Consider the following 19,622-nt stretch of genomic DNA (forward strand, 5'->3'; position numbering starts at 1 on the left):
TCCAACTATGTCACTAAACAAGAAAGTCTGCAAAGCCGCGTAATGATTAATGTGTATTTCCAACAAAATCTTGTTTTGTTAATAAGCTATTGTCATGCAGATTTAGGCTAATATAAATCTATTTCTGCAAACATGCATCTTCAACACAAAATTTTTCGAACGAAGGCTTATTAACCATAAGATGTTTATTGAGGATGGGATATTGCTGGTAAAAGTCTCTTTCCACAAATCAGCATCACCAAAAATCTGGAAAGTGACCAAAATGTATAATAATTTCCACAATTAGATGGCGTAGGAAATTGAGATTTGTGACTATAGTGGGGCAGCATCACAAGCATTAGCCCAGTACGTACATAAATTTGTTGTAAATTTATCCCCTCTTGCAGTGGGGCGGCTTATAACATTGGACGTGTATAGAACGCTCCTGCTCGATCCTAATTATCATTATATCTATATTTTGGTTGCATTGTAGTCAACATTATTATTTATCTTTACATATTAGCCAAATCCATTCACATAATGATCAGTATGCATGTGCATGGATGGCCAATAAACCCCCAAGATCTGTTATCAATTCACACAATTTAAAGACAACAGATCTTGTATAAACACTACTGCATAAATGCCATCATCATAAAATCTGATCAGCAATATAAACTCTATCAACTCCAAATTTCTGCATTAAGTACTTCCAGATACACACATTTTATATATTACATCTGCTATCATTAAACATGATCCACATAAACCATATAGAGCTGATCTATCAGCCATATAAATATCATCCTAAAACAGAAATTTCCAACAGTTAGGCAACTTTTGAAAGCAGTTTATACATCTAGATTCAAGAGAGACTGACTTATACTTTGATAAGTTAGTGGACAATAGCAGGTGTGGTCTTGGCACAAAAAGCAAGTATTTGAACATTTCTGGAAGTGTCTCGGGCATGCAGCAATCCTTTGTCTCTAGCAGTAGTCCCTTTCAGTCCTTTGCTAATTGAGTCAAACAATGCTGCATAAAAATATCATGTTATCTAAAGCATTGCTATCATGGTATTAATAAAATTTCCACAGAAATTCCTACATTGCAATTACAGCAGGAAGTAGCTTTAAAATTGTCGTAACTATCCACCTATATTACCATTTTCTGCAACTCATTTAATGATTGGTTCTTAGGTAGCCAATGCCAAAAAATATTGACAAACAAAATATGCTATCTTAAAGTCCCAAAAACAAACCCCATCTTGAAAATCTTGAAAGCTAGCTAATAAATAACTGCTCCAGATCTACCACTTGCACACACAGGACAACATACAGCTGCTACCAATAAGCTAAGTAAGAGAATTAACAGGGAACAAGTTATTAAAGGGATGTATTATGCACCTGTCAATATGCAAAGGATGTAGAAGATGACTTCCCTATCACTGAAAATCCAAGCCACATCCTAAGTTGCTCAACAAAAGTTGGAACTCACCACAATCATCCCCATCTACTGTCTGATCAACCCTCAACAGCAGTTCAAAAAACATTTCAAAAGCAGGGATGATTTTGGAAAACTAGCGATGACTAGGCATCAATTGGAGTCTCGTGCTGAGACTCCCTCCGAGACTCATAACGAGACATCCGAGTGTTCATCACTTTCTCATAGTCTTTAAATTGGTTCTTGAATTCCAGTAAATTAGATCTCAGTGCTTCTAACTGGTTCTTGTACAAATTTGCTTCATTCTTGTTCTTCTCGTTCTCCTCAACAACGCGTTGATAATTCCTATTGTTCAGCAATGAAGGAGATGGTTCAGGTATAACAGAGTGGCCTAGACCCGTTGCATAACCTGGTCGATATCCTAAAACCTCCTTGAACACTGCATTAGCTGTTTCATCCATGTTCCCATCAACTCAGTCTCATTCATCCGCTCAAGCATCAGATTCTACATCCATAGATAATGCACACCATTATATAATATTTTTGAAGTTTTAAATTAAATACTGCTTGCGATTTGGAAACTTACATAATTTTGTTCTGCAGTGTTGGTGATAAATCCACCTTTCTTTTTTGACCAATGCACTTCTTTGTAAAAAGCTACCAAGTTCGGGGCTTGTTCATTCTTTATCATCAGAGGTGACTTTGTTAGGTACTGCAATCACATAGGCAAGAAAGAACACTTTGAAATTGATGCAAGATACTAGGTAGAACTTACAGTTTCCTCCATAACCCTAACGAAAGGCTTTCGGCCACTTGTATGGTTGATTCGCTGTTTTTTCCTATTTGTGCTATTTCTCTGTGACATTTTCTGCAATTTCCAGGAATTTTCACTGTTATGTTTAAATCATCATGCTATAAATAAATCCCTACTACTATCATAGTAATAAGAAATGATAACCATTGTGGTTTAAATAGAAGTGGTACTTAAAAGGACAAGAAGTTGTATAGTAAACAGAGTAATTTTCATACATTGCTCTATCTAGTCGTTAAAATCAAGATCCTTTAATGTATACGCATAAAATCAAACTGATAACCTACTTATGTTGTAACAAAGCCTGAAATTGTTATACATTGCAAATTACGTTGAACAAATAATGGTAGCAAATGGTTATCAGTTCAGCATTCAAATCACGAAGGATACATACTGCTGTTCTAGTAATAAAAACAGACTGATGAATTACAAAGAAAGAAATTTATATACATTAATATAAACCATTTAACAATTAAATTTCCTAACATTAATTCATTCCTCTATTTGCTAATACGCCCTACTGCTGCTCTAGTATCACAACATCCCTCTATGAATTGAGCTTTTAACAGAGAAACAACTCTAAATACATTACTAGCAAATAGAGCATTTTTGAAGATTGAGTCATTACTTCATCTTATCTATACAATTCTGCCTACTGCATTTTCTTTCGTATTCTTCAATAAACCATCATTTCAACTAACAAAGAAATAATGTACTACTATTTAATATTTACCATAAATGGTTCACCCGACCACAATCCACATAAGTAATCCCAAACGGGCTTCTCCACCCAGGTTGTCCCGCCAGAAAGTGCGGCTTCATGTGATGAATAGCCCAAGTATTGCTTGCGTAGAAGGTAGTGGAATGCATTGTATTTTCGATGGAGAGCATTTGTCACACACTCACGATGGGAACTTTGTGTCCAATCTAATATAAAGTCAGCCTATGAAACAATGCATTAGTGAAATATCATGCAGCAATAATAGTTTTACTAAAAAAGGATCTGACAAAACAGATAAATAAAACTTGTATACTCGAACACGGTCAATTAGCTCCTCTTTCTCCTCTTTAGATACTTGTTTCCAGCTTGCATAGCGCATGTTTGCATGAAGTCTAACAATCGTTGTCACTCGTCTAGAAAATATGTTGTAATTCTCACAACATGGACCTCTTTGTCCATCCTTAATATTCAGAGGTATTTTCCCAAATTTCCGAATGCGTTCAAAAAGCGTGTCTTTTGCTGGTCCCCGACCACGTTTTCGAGTTGGCAAAGCTTCATTATCTGAAATTGCAAAACATTATCTCTATTAGGTCTCTCATGAAAAAAGATAATAAGCGGAATTTAAATTCTACCGTTATGAAATTACTTAGCTCGAATCTGTCAACTTACGTTCAGTGCTCACAACCCTTTCAGCCTCATTTGCTATAGCTTCCACTGTCTCATCACCACCAACATTTGGTGGTTGAGTTGAATCGTCCGAATGTACTTCGTGTTCCCTATCTTGTATATCACTCAAAAGTGGACGTTGTTGGACACGTATGCCTCCTGCTCTATGTATTCCACCTGGTCCGCGCCATCGTCCTCTTACCCATCTCACCATTGAAAATATATGTGTGAAATATATGTGCTGAACCTTATGACAATGAATGAAAAATGCATCAGACTGTGTATATTCTGTATTCAATCACAAGTAATTGAGACTATGTTACAGCTGAATTAACAAAACAGTTTCTGCAATGGTGTTTATTGTCAAAATCCCTTACCATAAACTCTACAAGATCATTGATAAATTTCTGATTGTGAAACGTGAAATTACTCAAGCATTGCAACATTTATTCTTATTGGTAGATTAACTTCCAGCATGGTTTTATTCATGCCCAGTTTTATACCAAATGTCAAAAAATTCCAACCTTTTCCCCTTTAGCCTGCCACAAAAAAATGTTCGTTAAACCACCTACTGGTAGTGACAGACTTTCTACTTCCAAGTCTTTCAATGTACTGCTAAGCACTTAAATTTAAGGCTGATACCTTCAGGTTGATTTGCATGGGTGAGTACGTAATAAAAAGCTTCAACCTTTTTACCTCCCACGAGCTAAGAAACATGTAGGCTTTTTAAACCAAAAAACACTACTCAACCTGGTCCTTCACCTAGTTGGAGCATCGATGTGTGGTCATGCTTGATTCATGACCACACGAAGTAATACTACTCCATTGTTACAAGCAAAGGCTGTTTTTTCCCCAGCCACAATAGCACACAAACTATAATGAAAAATTAGGTGTTCCTATTACTATATGAAGAACCTGCCTTCTTAAAAATACTGATACCAGATTTCATTAACTTGCCTCAAGAAATCCAGTTTCCAACGTGAATAAGAGTAGGAGAGGGAATTTGCAAAGCTAGAAAGTTGGATTACTAACCTGGTGTGTATTCCTGGTTCTTTGTTACAGCCCACGTTGGAGTGCTTGAATAGCTTGTCTTCCTCTAAGGAACCTTCCAGATCACCTCCTTTCTGTCCCACTTTCCCTCCACTCTACTGAAAGTTGGACCTTTACTCTGATTGTGTATCTGTGGGATGATATTTACGTACACTGGTTAACCTGACCAATGTTAAGAACCTGTGGTATAGTTACTCAATTTCTTTATTCAGCCTTCAGATCATAAAACATAATATTCTCTCTCTTTGTCTAACCTGTGTTAGATTTTTGGGCTTAATTTGCCCGCGTGAAATATGTACTACTTCCCGCTCACAGTTTCTCTTTATTTTAATGGTAGCTAAAAGTTAACGAAATTTTATCATTTCATTTAATGTCCTTTTTTTTTCCCAGCAATTTATCAACAATTCAGCAGCGATATATATCCTGGCCTGATTTCTTTATGATCCATTCTAAATTAATCAATACGTTCCTCTTTAGTTCTGAATTGATTCTCTCAATGTCACGTTATCTTCTTTCTTTATTCACTATTAACATATGGATTATTTTAAAGAACTTTTTCGATAATTTCAATTTTCTATTTGTAAGTGCTCTCCAAATTCTTTCTTGGCATAGTATTTTAGGGAATGCCATGCATCTCCCATGTTCCATCTCTTCAAATTTTGAGTATATGCAACTATATTGTTTATTCACCTTGCAAGATGTATCCCACTCTTTATTCTCTATCTATTCTACTAATCATCACTTGATTGCTGTTCCTCTTTCATTATTATTTGTTTCTCTCACTTCACTTTATATTCTTTCTTTATATACCATTTGAAATTGATGATATTCTCAATACAACATACAGTCATTTACCAGCCAACTGATACCCATATTGCTCCCCAAATTATGGATGAATATGTGTGCATTGCTGGGAATTTCATGCATGATCCCACTGCATTGTCTATCACCAATATTATGAAGAATTTTTTTGTTACTCTTTATTCACCTTTCAAAATTAGACTGTATCTATTCTATTATTACCCTTTATGGTTTCTATGAATCACCAATATTCATAGAAACCATCTTTAAATTCTGTTGGTTTCCAAATCATTCACTTTAAATTCTGTCTTTACATACTATTAGAACCTGCTTATTTCAATACAATATCTTGTATAATTTTGGATTGCCTTACAATCGCTCTCCAAATTTGGGAAGTGTAACTGTACAATTGAGTCAATTCCATTCACTTCCCACACTCCATGATCTTAAATATGTATATATTGAACCCTAAATTACATCTTATAATTGTCAGTAGGGAATGGGTTGCTGGGGCTCTTACAGTTATCAGAAGTTGAAATATGGTAGTATTCAGTTTTCAGCATGCTGACATCATATTTTTTAATCATTCACACTTGATTGACAGATCATGGAGTATTCATTCATATGTGTGAATGCTAGCATAAAACTTACGCCCATACGCCATTGTTGGAAATGACCCATAGACCTCATTTGCAACTACATTGCTCAACCCCAATATCGATATATCCATCAATTGTATATTTCTTCAATCTTAAAAACACTATCAGCTCGCCTTATATCATAATATGCTATACATCAGACTGTGTGGGAAAGTACTTCTAATTGAGCATAGAAGTATAATAAATTACATATAATCATGTGTTTATAGCCAATGTTGATTAGCATAAATTTTCAGTTTTCATTTATTTGATTGTCATCACCCCTGTATTGTTAATTCATATACCCTAAATATGATCGTTTAAATGTTTATCAGATTTATTGATCAGTTGGGCTTTAATTTTTCAGCATTTATAGGAGGCATGCATGTAGAAGGTTAAGGTAGTCACCTGGGGTAAATGATAGTTTATGTGTTCTTGTACTCCTATTGACCTGTCAAACCATCTTAATTATATAAGAAACACATCAATACTGTATGGAAGTTTAACTTATAATAGTCAATACTGTATGCAAAGTCTTGCTAGAGACTGATGTAATCAGCAGTACTGCCACAAATTCAAACTATTCCTTACTAAGACATGCTCATAAGTTTGCCCATAATAAATAAAAAAACAATCACACCCTGGGTATTTCATTGTAAATACCCAACTGGAAACCACCTTCGTTGAGGCCTGTGGCTGCCACCAAGTAGCTTCGTCTGCATATACATTGAATATATTGTTCAGTTTCTTTCGTATTCATGTATCGCTTGCCTTATTTTGCTGTGGATATATGCTCGTTCTACAGTAAAATATTATTCAAAAGTTCATATTTTAATTTTGAAAAGTAAACCACATATTATGGGGATTCAAGAAACAGTACACCATTAACTTTGCTGGTAAAGATGAACACTGGATGCCCAAATAAAAATGTATGCCCAGATCTTGTTATACATTCCTATGCTGGTTAGATGGTGAATTGTCTTTTTGTTTATGAAATAAGCTTCATATACAAACACTCTAGCTGAACATATATATAGTAGTATGAACATTTTGTAGTGCATTGAAACAATACTCAAAATAGCACTATCATGAGCATAGATGAGAACTTACACCAAGTTTGTCATCATGACCCCATTATCCCAACTCTAGTCCTTCACCTCCACATGCAAAACCTGCATAATGCTCAGAAAGTTGTATTAGTCTGACAATCATTCTGTAGTTCATTTCCTTATCCTTGGTTCAATACATGATATTATCGTGTTATAATGTATGTAGCTTAATAAAGAAGTCAACATACACATTGTGACAACACATTTCATTAACAATAAATAATGACAAGAAGTCGCTGTTTCCGAAATACCAAATAAATACATGATTATGAAAAACATACCATCATCTGAAGCTGATTGACTTCTAATCGGCTTCTGCAATACTGTCTTCTTCGCTGTCCGCACTATTAGTGGAGGCATCGTCAACTCCCAGCTCATCATCAACTCCTTCGGCATCCTCGACGTATTCCTCGTGGTCAGGTAGTTCAGATGGTTGCTGTTCTAGCATGATCGAAGGGTCAAGCAGCAATGGTTCTTCATCTACCCTATTCAACGGGGTCATCAAGTCTAGGTCATTGCTTTGGGCATACGGCACGTTTGTCGGGATGTTTTCATCCTCCTGTAAAGCGTCATCCTCACCAGAATCGGCACCATCATCCGCCACCTCAGCTGCTGATACTAAAGGGATGTTGTATACATTTCTATTCGTTATCTTATGGACCACATACCAACTACCCGCCACACTCAGGTCTTTTACATAAAACACTTGCTGCGCTTGGCAAGCAAGAGCAAAAGGCTCATCTTTATACCATGTTGTAGACGTGTTCAGGCTGGTTAGATGGTCCCCAACGCGAATCCCTCTTCGCTTATCACCAACATCCCACCAATCACAATGAAACAAATACACCTTACGCCAACCCATATATCGTAATTCTATGATATCATTCAACACCCCATAGAAGTCTATGGGATTTGATTGATGTTCACCTCGAACAACCAAACCACTATTTTGCGTTCGCCGGTGCCTCTCTCGATCCTTTGTTTGAAACCTAATTCCATTCATTATGCAACCAGCGTATGACGCAACCCACTTGTCGGGACCACATGCAAGTGCATATATTTCATCTCGTACACTGGTTGGATCCATTGCACGCTTCTCTCGAATCTATTGTCCAAGCAAACAACAAATCCAATCATGCTTGCAAAATAGGAGATACAACTATAATTATATAATAATATCCTTGCTGTTGGTTTTTATTTTAGACAACGTGATTATAGTCAATTAAAGTTGACTATCTTTTATGTCGGATTCAAATGTAATGCACACCAACTGGGGTGCCTCTCATTAAAAGGTTGTTTGTACATTATGCAAGAGAAATACATACATGTTTCTTGAACCACCCGGGAAATTGAGCCTCGTGCCTGCGCGCAGTGTTGGTTGTGAGTTCCCTTGTAATCATGTTATAATGCTCACTGCAAAACAACGTCTTATAGTTACACAGTGTTTTGATGATGAGATGAACATTTCGGTAACTGCAAAGAATTCACCACTTACTCGAGGTAATGCTCGATCTCGCCACAATTATTTAGCACATACCAGTGGGCTCTTGCAAATAATTTCTCGGCAAGCATGTGAATGTTGGCCGCCCCGAGCGGACGTACCTTTTGTGAGAATACAGAAAAAAATTCTTCATTACTCTGTTCTGGAAGGTCTGCGTTTCTTTCAACCCGTTGATATCTGGTCTCAATGTCATTGAGATACATTGAGCAAAACGTCAAACACTCAACATGAACATATGCTTCGGCAATTGAGCCCTCTGGGCGGGCTTTGTTCCGGACGTAACGTTTGAACTTCCCTAGGTACCTCTCAAAAGGATACATCCACCTATATTGCACTGGTCCAGCAAGCAATGCCTCGTCCGGTAAATGAATTGCGAGGTGCACCATTATATCAAAAAATGCAGGTGGGAAGATCATCTCAAGTTTACATAGTATGATAGAAATTTCTGCCTGAAGTCGATGCAATGATTCATAAGTCAATGTTCGAGCACACAATTCTTTGAAAAATGTACATAGCTCGATCAAAGCTAGCCGAATGTCCGGCCGCAGATAACCACCAATCACGACCGGAAGCAACTGTTGGAGGAAAATGTGGCAGTCATGACTTTTCATTCCTGAAATTTTTCCCTCACGAATATTCACACACCGGGCAATGTTAGAGGCGAAGCCATCTGGGAATTTAACTTGTGACACCCACTCACAGAAGGATTTTCTTTCATTTTGGTTTAGGGTGTAACATGCAAGACTCATTCGGCAACGATCGCCATCCGGACGTAAGTGTAATTCCTTCCTCAGTCCTAGATGTTCCAAATCCCTGCGAGAATTCGCAGTGTCCTTACTCTTTCCGTCAATACTCAGCAAGGTGCCCAACACACTATCACATATGTTTTTCTCAATATGCATTACATCTAGGTTATGCCTCAACTCTAATTCTTGCCAGTATGGGAGATCGAAGAAGATGCTTTTCTTTGTCCAGTTTAATTCTTGTGGTGCCCGTTTCCTCTTCCGTGAACTTTTCCCGAATTGCACATTCGGGACCATGGATAATGATTCAAATATAGCTTGGGCCGAAAGATTTGCTGGTTGAATCCGAACCTCGTTGGCACCATTGAAAGCACGTTTTTTCTTTCTCCAAGGGTGGTCCAAGGCCAACCATCGACGGTGGCCCATATAACAATGTTTACGCCCATACGCCAACCACATAGAATCGGTATCAACATTGCACACAGGACAAGCCAACTTCCCCTTCGTGCTCCACCCAGAAAGATTGGCATATGCAGGAAAGTCATTTATAGTCCAAAGTAAAGATGCATGTAATCGAAAAACATCAGAACTGAATGCATCATATGTCTCAATACCAACCTCCCATAATTCTTTCAACTCATCAACTAAAGGACGCAGGAAGACATCGATATCATTTCCTGGTGATTTAGGACCAGGTATCAAGCAGGTCAACATAAAGTATGGGTCTTTCATGCAAGACCAAGGTGGCAAGTTATAAGGTAGAAGTATTACTGGCCATATACTATAGGGCTTGCTCATGTTATTGAACGGGTTGAACCCATCACTCGCCAGTCCAAGACGGACATTACGAGAATCTTTGGCAAACCAATCATATTTCCTGTCAAAATCTTTCCAAACTTTGGAATCAGCTGGATGCCTCATACAGTTCGAATCATCGATACGGCCCTCTTTATGCCATCGCATGGCTTCTGCTGTCTTCTTCGATAGATAAAGGCGTTGCAACCTAGGCTTCAATGGAAAATAACGCATCACTTTCTGAGGTACCCGGTGTTTACTCGTCATTGAGATCCACCTAGATGCGTTGCATTTACGGCATTCATCTTTGTCTTCATCATCTTTCCAAAACAACATACAGTCATTTGGGCATACATGGATTTTGGTGTAACTAAATCCCAACCCACGCTCTAGCTGACGTGCATCATTATAGTCTTCAGGCAAGAGAGCAGTTGGGAATGTAGACTTCAATAGCTTTAGCACCATGTTAAATGACTTCACGTTCCAACCCCCAATTGTCTTGATGTGAAGCAACTTCACTATAAATGATAGCTTTGAGTAGGTTGTACACGAAGGATATAGTGGATGTCGTGCATCCTCGACGTACTGTTCAAACGTATGGTGTATAGAAGTCCCAACGTTGGACTGTGCATTATCATCATCACTGCCACTTGCATTTAAACCGGTAATATCATCCACGAAGGATCCCACCCGAATGTCATATAACATCTCATCGACGTCATCAATGTACTCTCCAGTATCATCTCCATCATCCGGATCGTCTGACCGGTTGGCATGAAAAGGATCATCTTCTCCATGAAATATCCATTGAGTATAACTTCTATCAATCCCTCTCAAAAATAGATGATCCCTCACAACAGTAAATGGCTGGAAGAAGTTATTACGACAGTCCCGACAGGGACACCTAATGGAGTCACTGGAAGGAGCAATGGATTGAGCCATTGATAAGAAATGATTAACTCCTTCAGCATATTCATGGGACCGCAATCGATCTTCAATATGCATCCAAGATTTATCCATTTAAATCTCGGTAGCACAAAAGTAGGCCACAGTAACTTTGAACTTGATATAAGTTAATATGAAGTGGACTCCATTAAGACCCTGACAGAGTTAAATGGATAGAACAACTTTTAGCAATGTAGTTTGTTAGCATAGAATTGTATGAGAAGTTGAATGGGTGACATAGTAGGAAAAATGCAGCTTGTTTCGCACTGCAGTACATACTAAAAACATACTGAAATGAGTAAGAATGGGGAGATATATAATTGAAAAAGCAGTGGTTCTACACAACACTACACCTAGAGGGGGGGTGAATAGGTGTAATCTAATTTTTATGGCCTTTTGAAAATTAATCAAACAAGCAGTTAATAAATAAATCAAATAACACAAATAATCAACACATGATTTTGTTCACGGAGTGGAAACTCATTTGAAGAACATCTTCAAAATCTAAAACCACTCCGGGTGTAAGACACCACCTCAAATCCACTATAGAAACTTTAGTTTGTTACAACCAATTTAGAGACACTCACAAAACCTTTGTAGTAGCTAAACTTGGCTTGCAACACCACGAGTGACCCACTCGATCTCTACACGCATGTAGTGTCGGAACTCCGACCTTCCTATAGCTTCCCACGAGAACTTCTCGATCTCTGCATCAACGGCAGCTCCGGACTCTTCCGGCCAACAAAAATGTCCACTTCAATGGACTCAAGTAAGAGTTGATTTTGTATGTGTTGTGATGGAGAAATATTTATCCAAGAAAGAATCAACCAAATGGGGGAGAGGTTGCTCTAAGAAGTTCTTGGAGGCCCTTAGGGTTTTTGCTCTGATTCTCCACACATAGAACAGAAGCTAACATGTTCTATTTATAGTTCCCATCAAATGAGGCGTTCAAAACCCTACATTGTAAGTGATCTGGAACATTGGCTCGAGCGAAGTGTCGAGCGAAGGTCGAGCGCCGAAATCTGCCTGAGTTCGCTCGAGCGCCATGTCGAGCGAGTATCGAGCGGTTGACTCTGCCTGAGTTCGCTCGAGCTCAGTGTCGAGCGAGGGTCGAGCGACACACTCTGCCTGGGTTCGCTCGAGCTCAGTGTCGAGCGAGGGTCGAGCGGTTGAATCTGCCTGAGTTCGCTCGAGCCGTATGTCGAGCGAGGGTCGAGCGGTTGAATCTGCCTGAGTTCGCTCGAGCCATATGTCGAGCAATGGTCGAGCGGTTGAATCTGCCTGAGTTCGCTCGAGCCGTATGTCGAGCGAGGGTCGAGCGGTTGAATCTGCCTGAGTTCGCTCGAGCCGTATGTCGAGCGATGGTCAAGCGGTTGAATCTGCCTGAGTTCGCTCGAGCGCTCTGTCGAGCGAGGGTCGAGCGAAGTTGCTTCTTTTGACCAATAATGAGCACACTTCAAGCCCACTTCAAGCCTTCCGCAACAACACTTGTTACAACACTATTTTACACAGGTTTTCACAAGAATATGCCAACACGCTCATTTTTCCCTCAACAATAATCATGCTTGCAGGCATGATTATATCTATTGGTACAACATTACTTATAGAAAGCATATGACTTATAACTAAGAAGCAAGCAGATTTCTTGCACAAGCATGTTATCTAGTGTCAACACATGTATACGCATCGGAGCTATAAATGAGTGTTGTCTACTGTGTAATAATTAAATACTGCTCCCAATAAATTAGAGGGAGGGCGCGCAACGACATTAAAAAAGGCCTACCAATTGTGTAGTACATACATGGCCCTATAAGAGAATTAACAAGTTTGTCACCTAGATGCTTGAATCATATCCTCAAAAGGAACAAATTTTCATACCCTACTAACTTGTGTGGATTATGCAATGTCACTTAAAAATCCATTAATGGATAATGAAAATGTCCCTAAGTGTATTTCTGAAATTGTATTACAATCTGCATTATATAGCATGTTTGAGCCAATAAAAATGGTTTTATTCCTGTCACCCTCTAGCAATCATAAAGTACTTCAATTCAATTTTCAAAAAAATGCTATCTATAAAAGCAAGTATTCCGAATCATATGATGAAGATTCTACAACATAGGTATTCAGCATCTAGTACCAATCTGATCAGTAGCTCATATGTAAATACCAAACAGAAATATCCCTACTTAAGTAACTGTGTTTATGTAAAAGTGCAGGTTTATTTGGCTTATGATGTTGTGAAACTGATAAGCATTCCAAACTTTCAACTTGACTTTCAGAGATATTAGTTTACAGTCCACAACCAGAACTTGGGGATCATTGGGAAAACAATTCCAAATTCACCAAATGATTTTATCAAACATGCCACAAAACGTTCCGACGTCAACCACATAATTTTATCAAGAACTGAATGGCTCTTATAAAAGTGCACAATCCAGGACAGGAATGAAAGAGAAGGGCTGGACGTTGGAGAAGTAAAATTTTTATTATTGAGATGTATATTGACATTTACATATCAAAAACAAAATAAATTAGATAAAAAAACAAAATCGGGCTTCTACACATTTGAATGCAATTAAAAGTTCCAATGTTTAATTTCAGCAAGGCCTAGAAGTGCTTGCACTACATCCAACAAATGTTTAAGTTCTACCGGTAACTAGCATTGTACTAGGCAGTCATCAAGCATGATAAGAAAATCTATTCCAAAAAATTACTAGCAAAGGATGATACTATATATGCATAGAATCCCCACATCCAACTTCAATCACATGTGGTTTGCCAATGATGAAAAACATTCCATGGATTCATTGCCCTCAAATACATATCAGCACAAGCAAGCATTTACATACAAAGCTATGTCAGAACATAAGGCAATATTACATGATCCTTTAAAGCAAGCTGCAGGCCAACACCTTATTAACACCATTAATCGGCCTTAGTTTTGCAATGTATTTGTGTTAGATACCTTGGCAATCACATGAGTAATGCCAAAGTCCAAAAAGGATGCGATATTTGTGTGGGAGTGAAATCATGATTTTGGTGGCAACCAAGGATCTGTTTATGTGAAAGGAGTGCAATACTTCCAACCTGCTTTGATATAGAAACTTTATTTATATAGATTGCTGTTGTATATTTCTTACAACAGAGATGGGTTGACCCCATAACCAGACATGCATGCATCCCCAGCCATCTTAAATAATTATTAAGTACTCAAAACCATAAGAAAAACATAAGATAGAAAACAAAAGTCATGGAACCTGCATATGTTTCAGCTAGCAGAATGTTCATGGGCACTTTGGAGTTGCTGCACTCACTAGATGGCATCTTCCAAATTATTTTTTTTTTGGAAGATACTCTAGGATGATGCCAATAAATAAAGCAAGCATCAATTGAGATTGAGTCTAAAATTTATGCTCTAGCCTCTTCGTATAGCTCCAGATTCAACAAAAAACAGTCTCATATAAAGCAAGCAGGCAATTCATACAATGGTTATAGCTGCATATGTTGAATTACAAATGCCTACTGCAGAAATTTGAGACTTGGAACGAAGCAGGGAAACAAAGGAGCAAAGGGCCAATTGAAGCAAAGGAAATGAAGATATCTTCAAATTTCTGCAGTTATCCTTTTAAAACATACCATTTCGATAAAATCTAAACCATATAGAGGCTACACTGAACATTCCTCTAAAAAATGAATCTGTATAAACAGAGCTAAATTGGTTCTTCTTTCATATTTCAATAAAACCAAAACCATACTGATAATTTTTAAAAACTCTGCCACAGTTTCCTATAAGTTGTTTTGGTTCTTCCCTAACATTGCAAAACCATCCAACTTTCCTGTATGTAAATGGATATATATATATATATATATACTCAATTAATTTATGAAAGGATCATGTTTGGTATAAGTTTCACCGATGTGAAAAAAAGCCTCTCACTAATAAGGGTCTAACAACACATAGGGTTTTAGTTCACCTATAATTAAGAAGATTAAACATCAAGGCTAGCTACTTGAATATATACTGACAAAAGCTGTTCGGGTATACAGACAACCATAAATTCTTTCTATGCCCATGCAGATTTAGTGGAATTAGTTTTGCTGCAACTAATTCACCCTATTGATTGGCATGCCAACAAGATGTTTTGGCTAATATAAACCGAGAAACCCACCTAAATCTAGGAGCAAATACTTCCTATCCCCTCATCATACATCTTAACAAAACTTAGACAAACAACTTATTACAGCAAAACAGGGGCGGCAATGGAAAATAATGCAGGAATTTTTACCTGACCGTATCATAGTTAGCCACTCCGATTTTCACACAAAAATCAGTTATGGCTGAATATAATTGATTTTTGTTTCGAAATTTAAGGGGTGGGGAGAACTGACTACTCACAGTAGGGGATCGAGAACCTCCCCAAACTACCGCTTGATAATCGGTAAAATACTCCCCAAGCCATCAACGCCGCTCACTATCAAGACGATTCAAATGATGCACTGCAGTTCAAAACCCAAGTCCAGAAGCATAGGATTCTCGATCTATGATAACTCTGGAATTCTCCATCGGCCGATGTGGTTTCGCCCAATTTTTGTGTATGCGTAACGAAGAGGGACCGATGAGAAGAGGGGAAAAATCGGGGCACTCAATCTCATCCTAATTTATATAACCCACTTTTAGCAGCGACCTTTACTCGTCACATTAAGATTGAGTCATCTTAATAATGGGGAATGCAAGGTGCGGCGACTGTATGTCGTTATAACACATACAAAACACACCGAAACTGACTTGTAACATCAAAATCTTATCCAGCTAAAATTTGTTGCCGATAATATTGCTTTTTATTGACAGATTCTTTAACATTTTTCTGGAGACCATATTTTTGTGAATAAAAGTATGTATTATTGACAAGTTTTGATTTGCTGGAAAAATAATGGTAGCAAAAGGCTGAATTTGTTGTAGTGAGATTTAATAAATTGGATTTTTAGGCAGTACTTGGATAGTTTTGTAGTTGTCTTCATGGATGATATATTGGTATATTCCTAAAATGATGAAGAACGTAAAGAACACTTAAGGATTGTATTGGAAACTTTACAAGAGCATTGGCTTTATGCTAAGTTCTGTAAGTGTGATCTTTCACTTCGAGAAGTAAAATTCTTGGGTCACATCATTTCTAGTGAAGGAGTTGCAGTAGACCTAGCTAAGATAGAAGCAGTGATTGAATGGTAGAGACTGACTAATGCCCGTGAGATATGTAGTTTCCTTGGTTTGACGGTTTACTATTGAAAATTCGTTGAAGGATTTTCTAAACTCTCTGATCCTTTAATGGCATTAACTAAGAAGAATGCCAAGTATGTTTGGAGTGAGGAGAGCGAAAACAATTTCTAGAACTTAAGAGAAAGCTTTCCACGCACTAGTTGTGGCTTTACCGAAATCTCATAAGCATTGTGTGGTATATAGCAATGCTTTTAGGATGGGATTAGGATGTGTTCTAATGCAAGAAGGATGAGTAGTCACTTATGCTTTGTTGCAGCTCACAAATCCTGAACAAAATTATCCTATTCATGACTTGCAATTAGCTATACTAGTTTTCACATTGAAGATCTGGAGACCCTATTTGTATGGAGAAGTTATCCCAAAATTATGATAAGGAAATAATTCATTTGCAAGGAGTGCCAAAGTCTATAGTTTCAGACAGGGATACAAGACTCACTTCAAGTTTTTGGTAGAGCTTGTAGAAGAGAATGATGTACCACCCTTATCATCAGAAGATTCCATGGCAGCAAGTGTTAGAGGTATGGAGTCCCATGTTGTTAAGGTTTATTTTGAGTTTTATCACATGCTGATTTTGAGCATGTGATGAGTGTGCGAAAATGCACTCTATATACCCTATTATTGGACTAAAATGCTAAAATGTGAATAGAAATCATAGGAATTAATGTGTATTCTTAAATTGAATTTTTATTTACATTGGGATACTCCTAAGTAGTTTTTTTATGTCTAATTTCAGAGTTTATAAAAGAGCAAGTCAAGCCCAGTCAAATTCAAAGGAGGACATTCATGGGGTTTGAGAGCAATTTGGAAGAAAAGAAAAAGAAAAAAATCACAAAATGAAACCACAAGAATTCCAAGTCTGAAATTCGCTAGGAGACAGTCTGGACATACTTTAGTCTTTTAACTATATCTTTTTACTCATATATCGGATTGATGCAATTTCTAATGCATTGGAAAGCTATCTTAAAGGGCTATAACTTTGTCTCTAATAAGGATTTCCAAATTCGAACTCCTGAAGGCTGTACATGGCTGCCAAGATAAGTCCTAAAATTTAGGCGATTTTTTTATACGGAAATCAAGAGGACATTAGGGCTTCTTTCTTACCCTATATAAGCATATCATTAGCACGAAATGGGGGGGAGGAAGAGGCACAAGAGGCAGATCTGAAGAGAGGAGAAAATCACTTCCATGGCCACCGTTCGCTTCAGTTTTCTCTGGAGATTTTTGTTGTCCATTATATTTATGGGTAACTAAATTCTCAAGTAGGGTTAGGGATGAACTTGCACATTAGATGGTATTTCTAATTTATTCTTAATTCATGTATTTGATTTTCAATTGCTAAAACTCTGTTGTTTTATCATTCTCAATTCATCGTTGATGTTTTCTTCTCCGAATAATCATAGAATTTATTGTGTTTATGGATTCAGTCATGCTTTTTCTATTGAATGGATTAGTTCTTTGATTATGTTTGGATCAATTATTTACCTATATTGATTTTATTTTTTTGCTGCAATATCACTTCCTGAGTATATTGTCGTCATTGGATTTTATCAATAGGGGTAGTAATTCACGTTTTTTAAAAGTGGTGAATGTTTTTTCAAAGGTTACATTTGATTTAAGTCTGGTTTATAAATCTATACCTTCCGATTGGGAATTGCGGGAATTGAGTTTCTAATTGAGTTATCCAATGAATTAAGAATAATTAAAATACTAGATTCGTGCAAGGGATTCCCGACGCTCTACTGTTTGTCAAATTTGAGTACTTTTTCTGTTTAATCACTTTGCTTTACTTGAATTTACATTTAAAATTAATCTTTGTTCTCTATTACTTATTTAATATTTTTTCTTTAGTTTCTTTGTTCCTCTTGCTATTCTTTTAATTTGTCTCCCTGTGGAATCGACACCCCAAAGCTGTGCTACAACTACCACGTTATTCTTTGGGCGTAATCAAATTTTGGCACCGTTGCTGGGGAGACGGTAGAAGAATTGTGAGATAGTTTTTCTTTTCAACAGTTTGTAAAGGCAGTAACTTCATTCCCTGTTTTAGCTTTCTGCATTTTTTTTTATTTTCTTTTCTTTTTGTAGTTTTTTTTTAGTGTTGGGTTTTTCTCTACCTTGCATGCACAGGTATAGAGACGCTTTGGGTCGGTTTGCTTGTAGACCTGTGTTACAGTCAGAGTTTAATTTTTCTGATCATTTGTTTGATAATTCTTCTAATTCTGAAAAAATGAGTGAACACGAAGATCAACCCACTAGGACCCTTCAGGATTACCTCCACCCTACACGCACAGCCACACCATCATGCATCATGTTTCTAGCTAATATTCGCCAATTGGATTTTAAAACAAGGATGATACAGTTACTCTCTACTTTTCATGGCTTGGAAAATGAAAATCCATATGTGCACATTAGGGAGTTTGAGGAAGTAGTTGTGACTTTTCATAGTCAAAATGCAACTGATGACATTGTGAGACTTAAGTTCTTTCCTTTCTCTTTGAAAGATAGAGCTAAGAGTTGGCTATACTCATTGAGACCACGATCTATTGGGTCATGGAATGAGATGACTCAGGTCTTCTTTAATAAATACTTTCCCCAACATAAGACCAATGCTTTAAAAAGGCAAATCTCCACCTTTGTACAAAATGATAGTGAGACTTTGCATCAATCTTGGGAGAGATTTAAGGAGCTATTAAGTATGTGTCGTCACCATAGATATGAGAATTGGTGCTTAGTGAGCTATTTTTATTAGGGACTTACACCTAGAGAGCGTCAATTTGTGGAGATGATGTGTAATGGTGAGTTCTTACAGAAAGATCCTGATGAGGCCATAGAATACCTCAATGAGCTTGCTGAAAAAGCTCACACTTGGACTGGACCTAGTGCTACTGAGAGCACAAATAGATCACGACCTACAAGAAACCTAAATGGTGGTGGAATTTACCATCTCAGGGAAGAAGATAACCTAAAGGCTAAGGTTGAGATGCTCACTAGGGAGCTAGAGGTGTTGAAGAATAAAGATTTAAAGCCAACACACGTGGCTAATCATGCAGAGTCTTTTGGACGATGTTTTGTGTGTGGTGGGGTAGATCATCTTGCCCAAGAGTGTCCCACATTTGCTAAGATGAGAGGGATGTATGAGGAACAATGT

General features: G+C 37.5%; 1 protein-coding gene, 2 long non-coding RNA genes and 1 other non-coding gene across 4 annotated transcripts; all 4 read right to left on the reverse strand.

Annotated features, from left to right (window-relative positions):
* Positions 1 to 1,889: 1,889 nt before the first annotated feature.
* On the reverse strand, positions 1,890 to 3,375 carry LOC122295147. The gene is made up of 4 exons (XR_006237870.1): positions 2,964 to 3,375; positions 2,195 to 2,287; positions 2,006 to 2,101; positions 1,890 to 1,924 (listed from the first exon to the last, which is right to left on the reverse strand). It is a non-coding gene; the product is annotated as an uncharacterized LOC122295147 (long non-coding RNA).
* LOC122295146 lies at positions 3,372 to 6,686 on the reverse strand. The gene is made up of 4 exons (XR_006237869.1): positions 6,515 to 6,686; positions 4,650 to 4,797; positions 3,621 to 3,864; positions 3,372 to 3,512 (listed from the first exon to the last, which is right to left on the reverse strand). It is a non-coding gene; the product is annotated as an uncharacterized LOC122295146 (long non-coding RNA).
* A 1,272-nt stretch (positions 6,687 to 7,958) lies between these two features.
* On the reverse strand, positions 7,959 to 11,274 carry LOC122293690. Its single transcript, XM_043102199.1, has 4 exons — positions 8,711 to 11,274; positions 8,541 to 8,628; positions 8,143 to 8,320; positions 7,959 to 8,020 (listed from the first exon to the last, which is right to left on the reverse strand). Exons 1-4 carry the CDS (start codon positions 11,272 to 11,274, stop codon positions 7,959 to 7,961), a joined length of 2,892 nt encoding a protein of 963 aa, XP_042958133.1.
* A 7,807-nt stretch (positions 11,275 to 19,081) lies between these two features.
* LOC122295267 lies at positions 19,082 to 19,189 on the reverse strand. The gene has a single exon (XR_006237928.1). It is a non-coding gene; the product is annotated as a small nucleolar RNA R71 (small nucleolar RNA).
* Positions 19,190 to 19,622: the final 433 nt, after the last annotated feature.

This window comes from Carya illinoinensis, chromosome 14 (assembly GCF_018687715.1).
Source record: "Carya illinoinensis cultivar Pawnee chromosome 14, C.illinoinensisPawnee_v1, whole genome shotgun sequence".
Lineage (NCBI taxonomy): Eukaryota > Viridiplantae > Streptophyta > Magnoliopsida > Fagales > Juglandaceae > Carya > Carya illinoinensis.

Excerpts from the sequence above, each read along its gene's own strand:
- LOC122293690 (XM_043102199.1), bottom strand. The coding sequence starts at position 11,274 with ATGGATAAATCTTGGATGCATATTGAAGATCGATTGCGGTCCCATGAA. Across the intron at positions 8,629-8,710 it reads GAGATCGAGCATTACCTCGA|TGAGCATTATAACATGATTA; the intron begins GTAAGTGGTGAA and ends GTTGTTTTGCAG. Across the intron at positions 8,321-8,540 it reads CCGGGTGGTTCAAGAAACAT|ATTCGAGAGAAGCGTGCAAT; the intron begins GTATGTATTTCT and ends CTTGGACAATAG.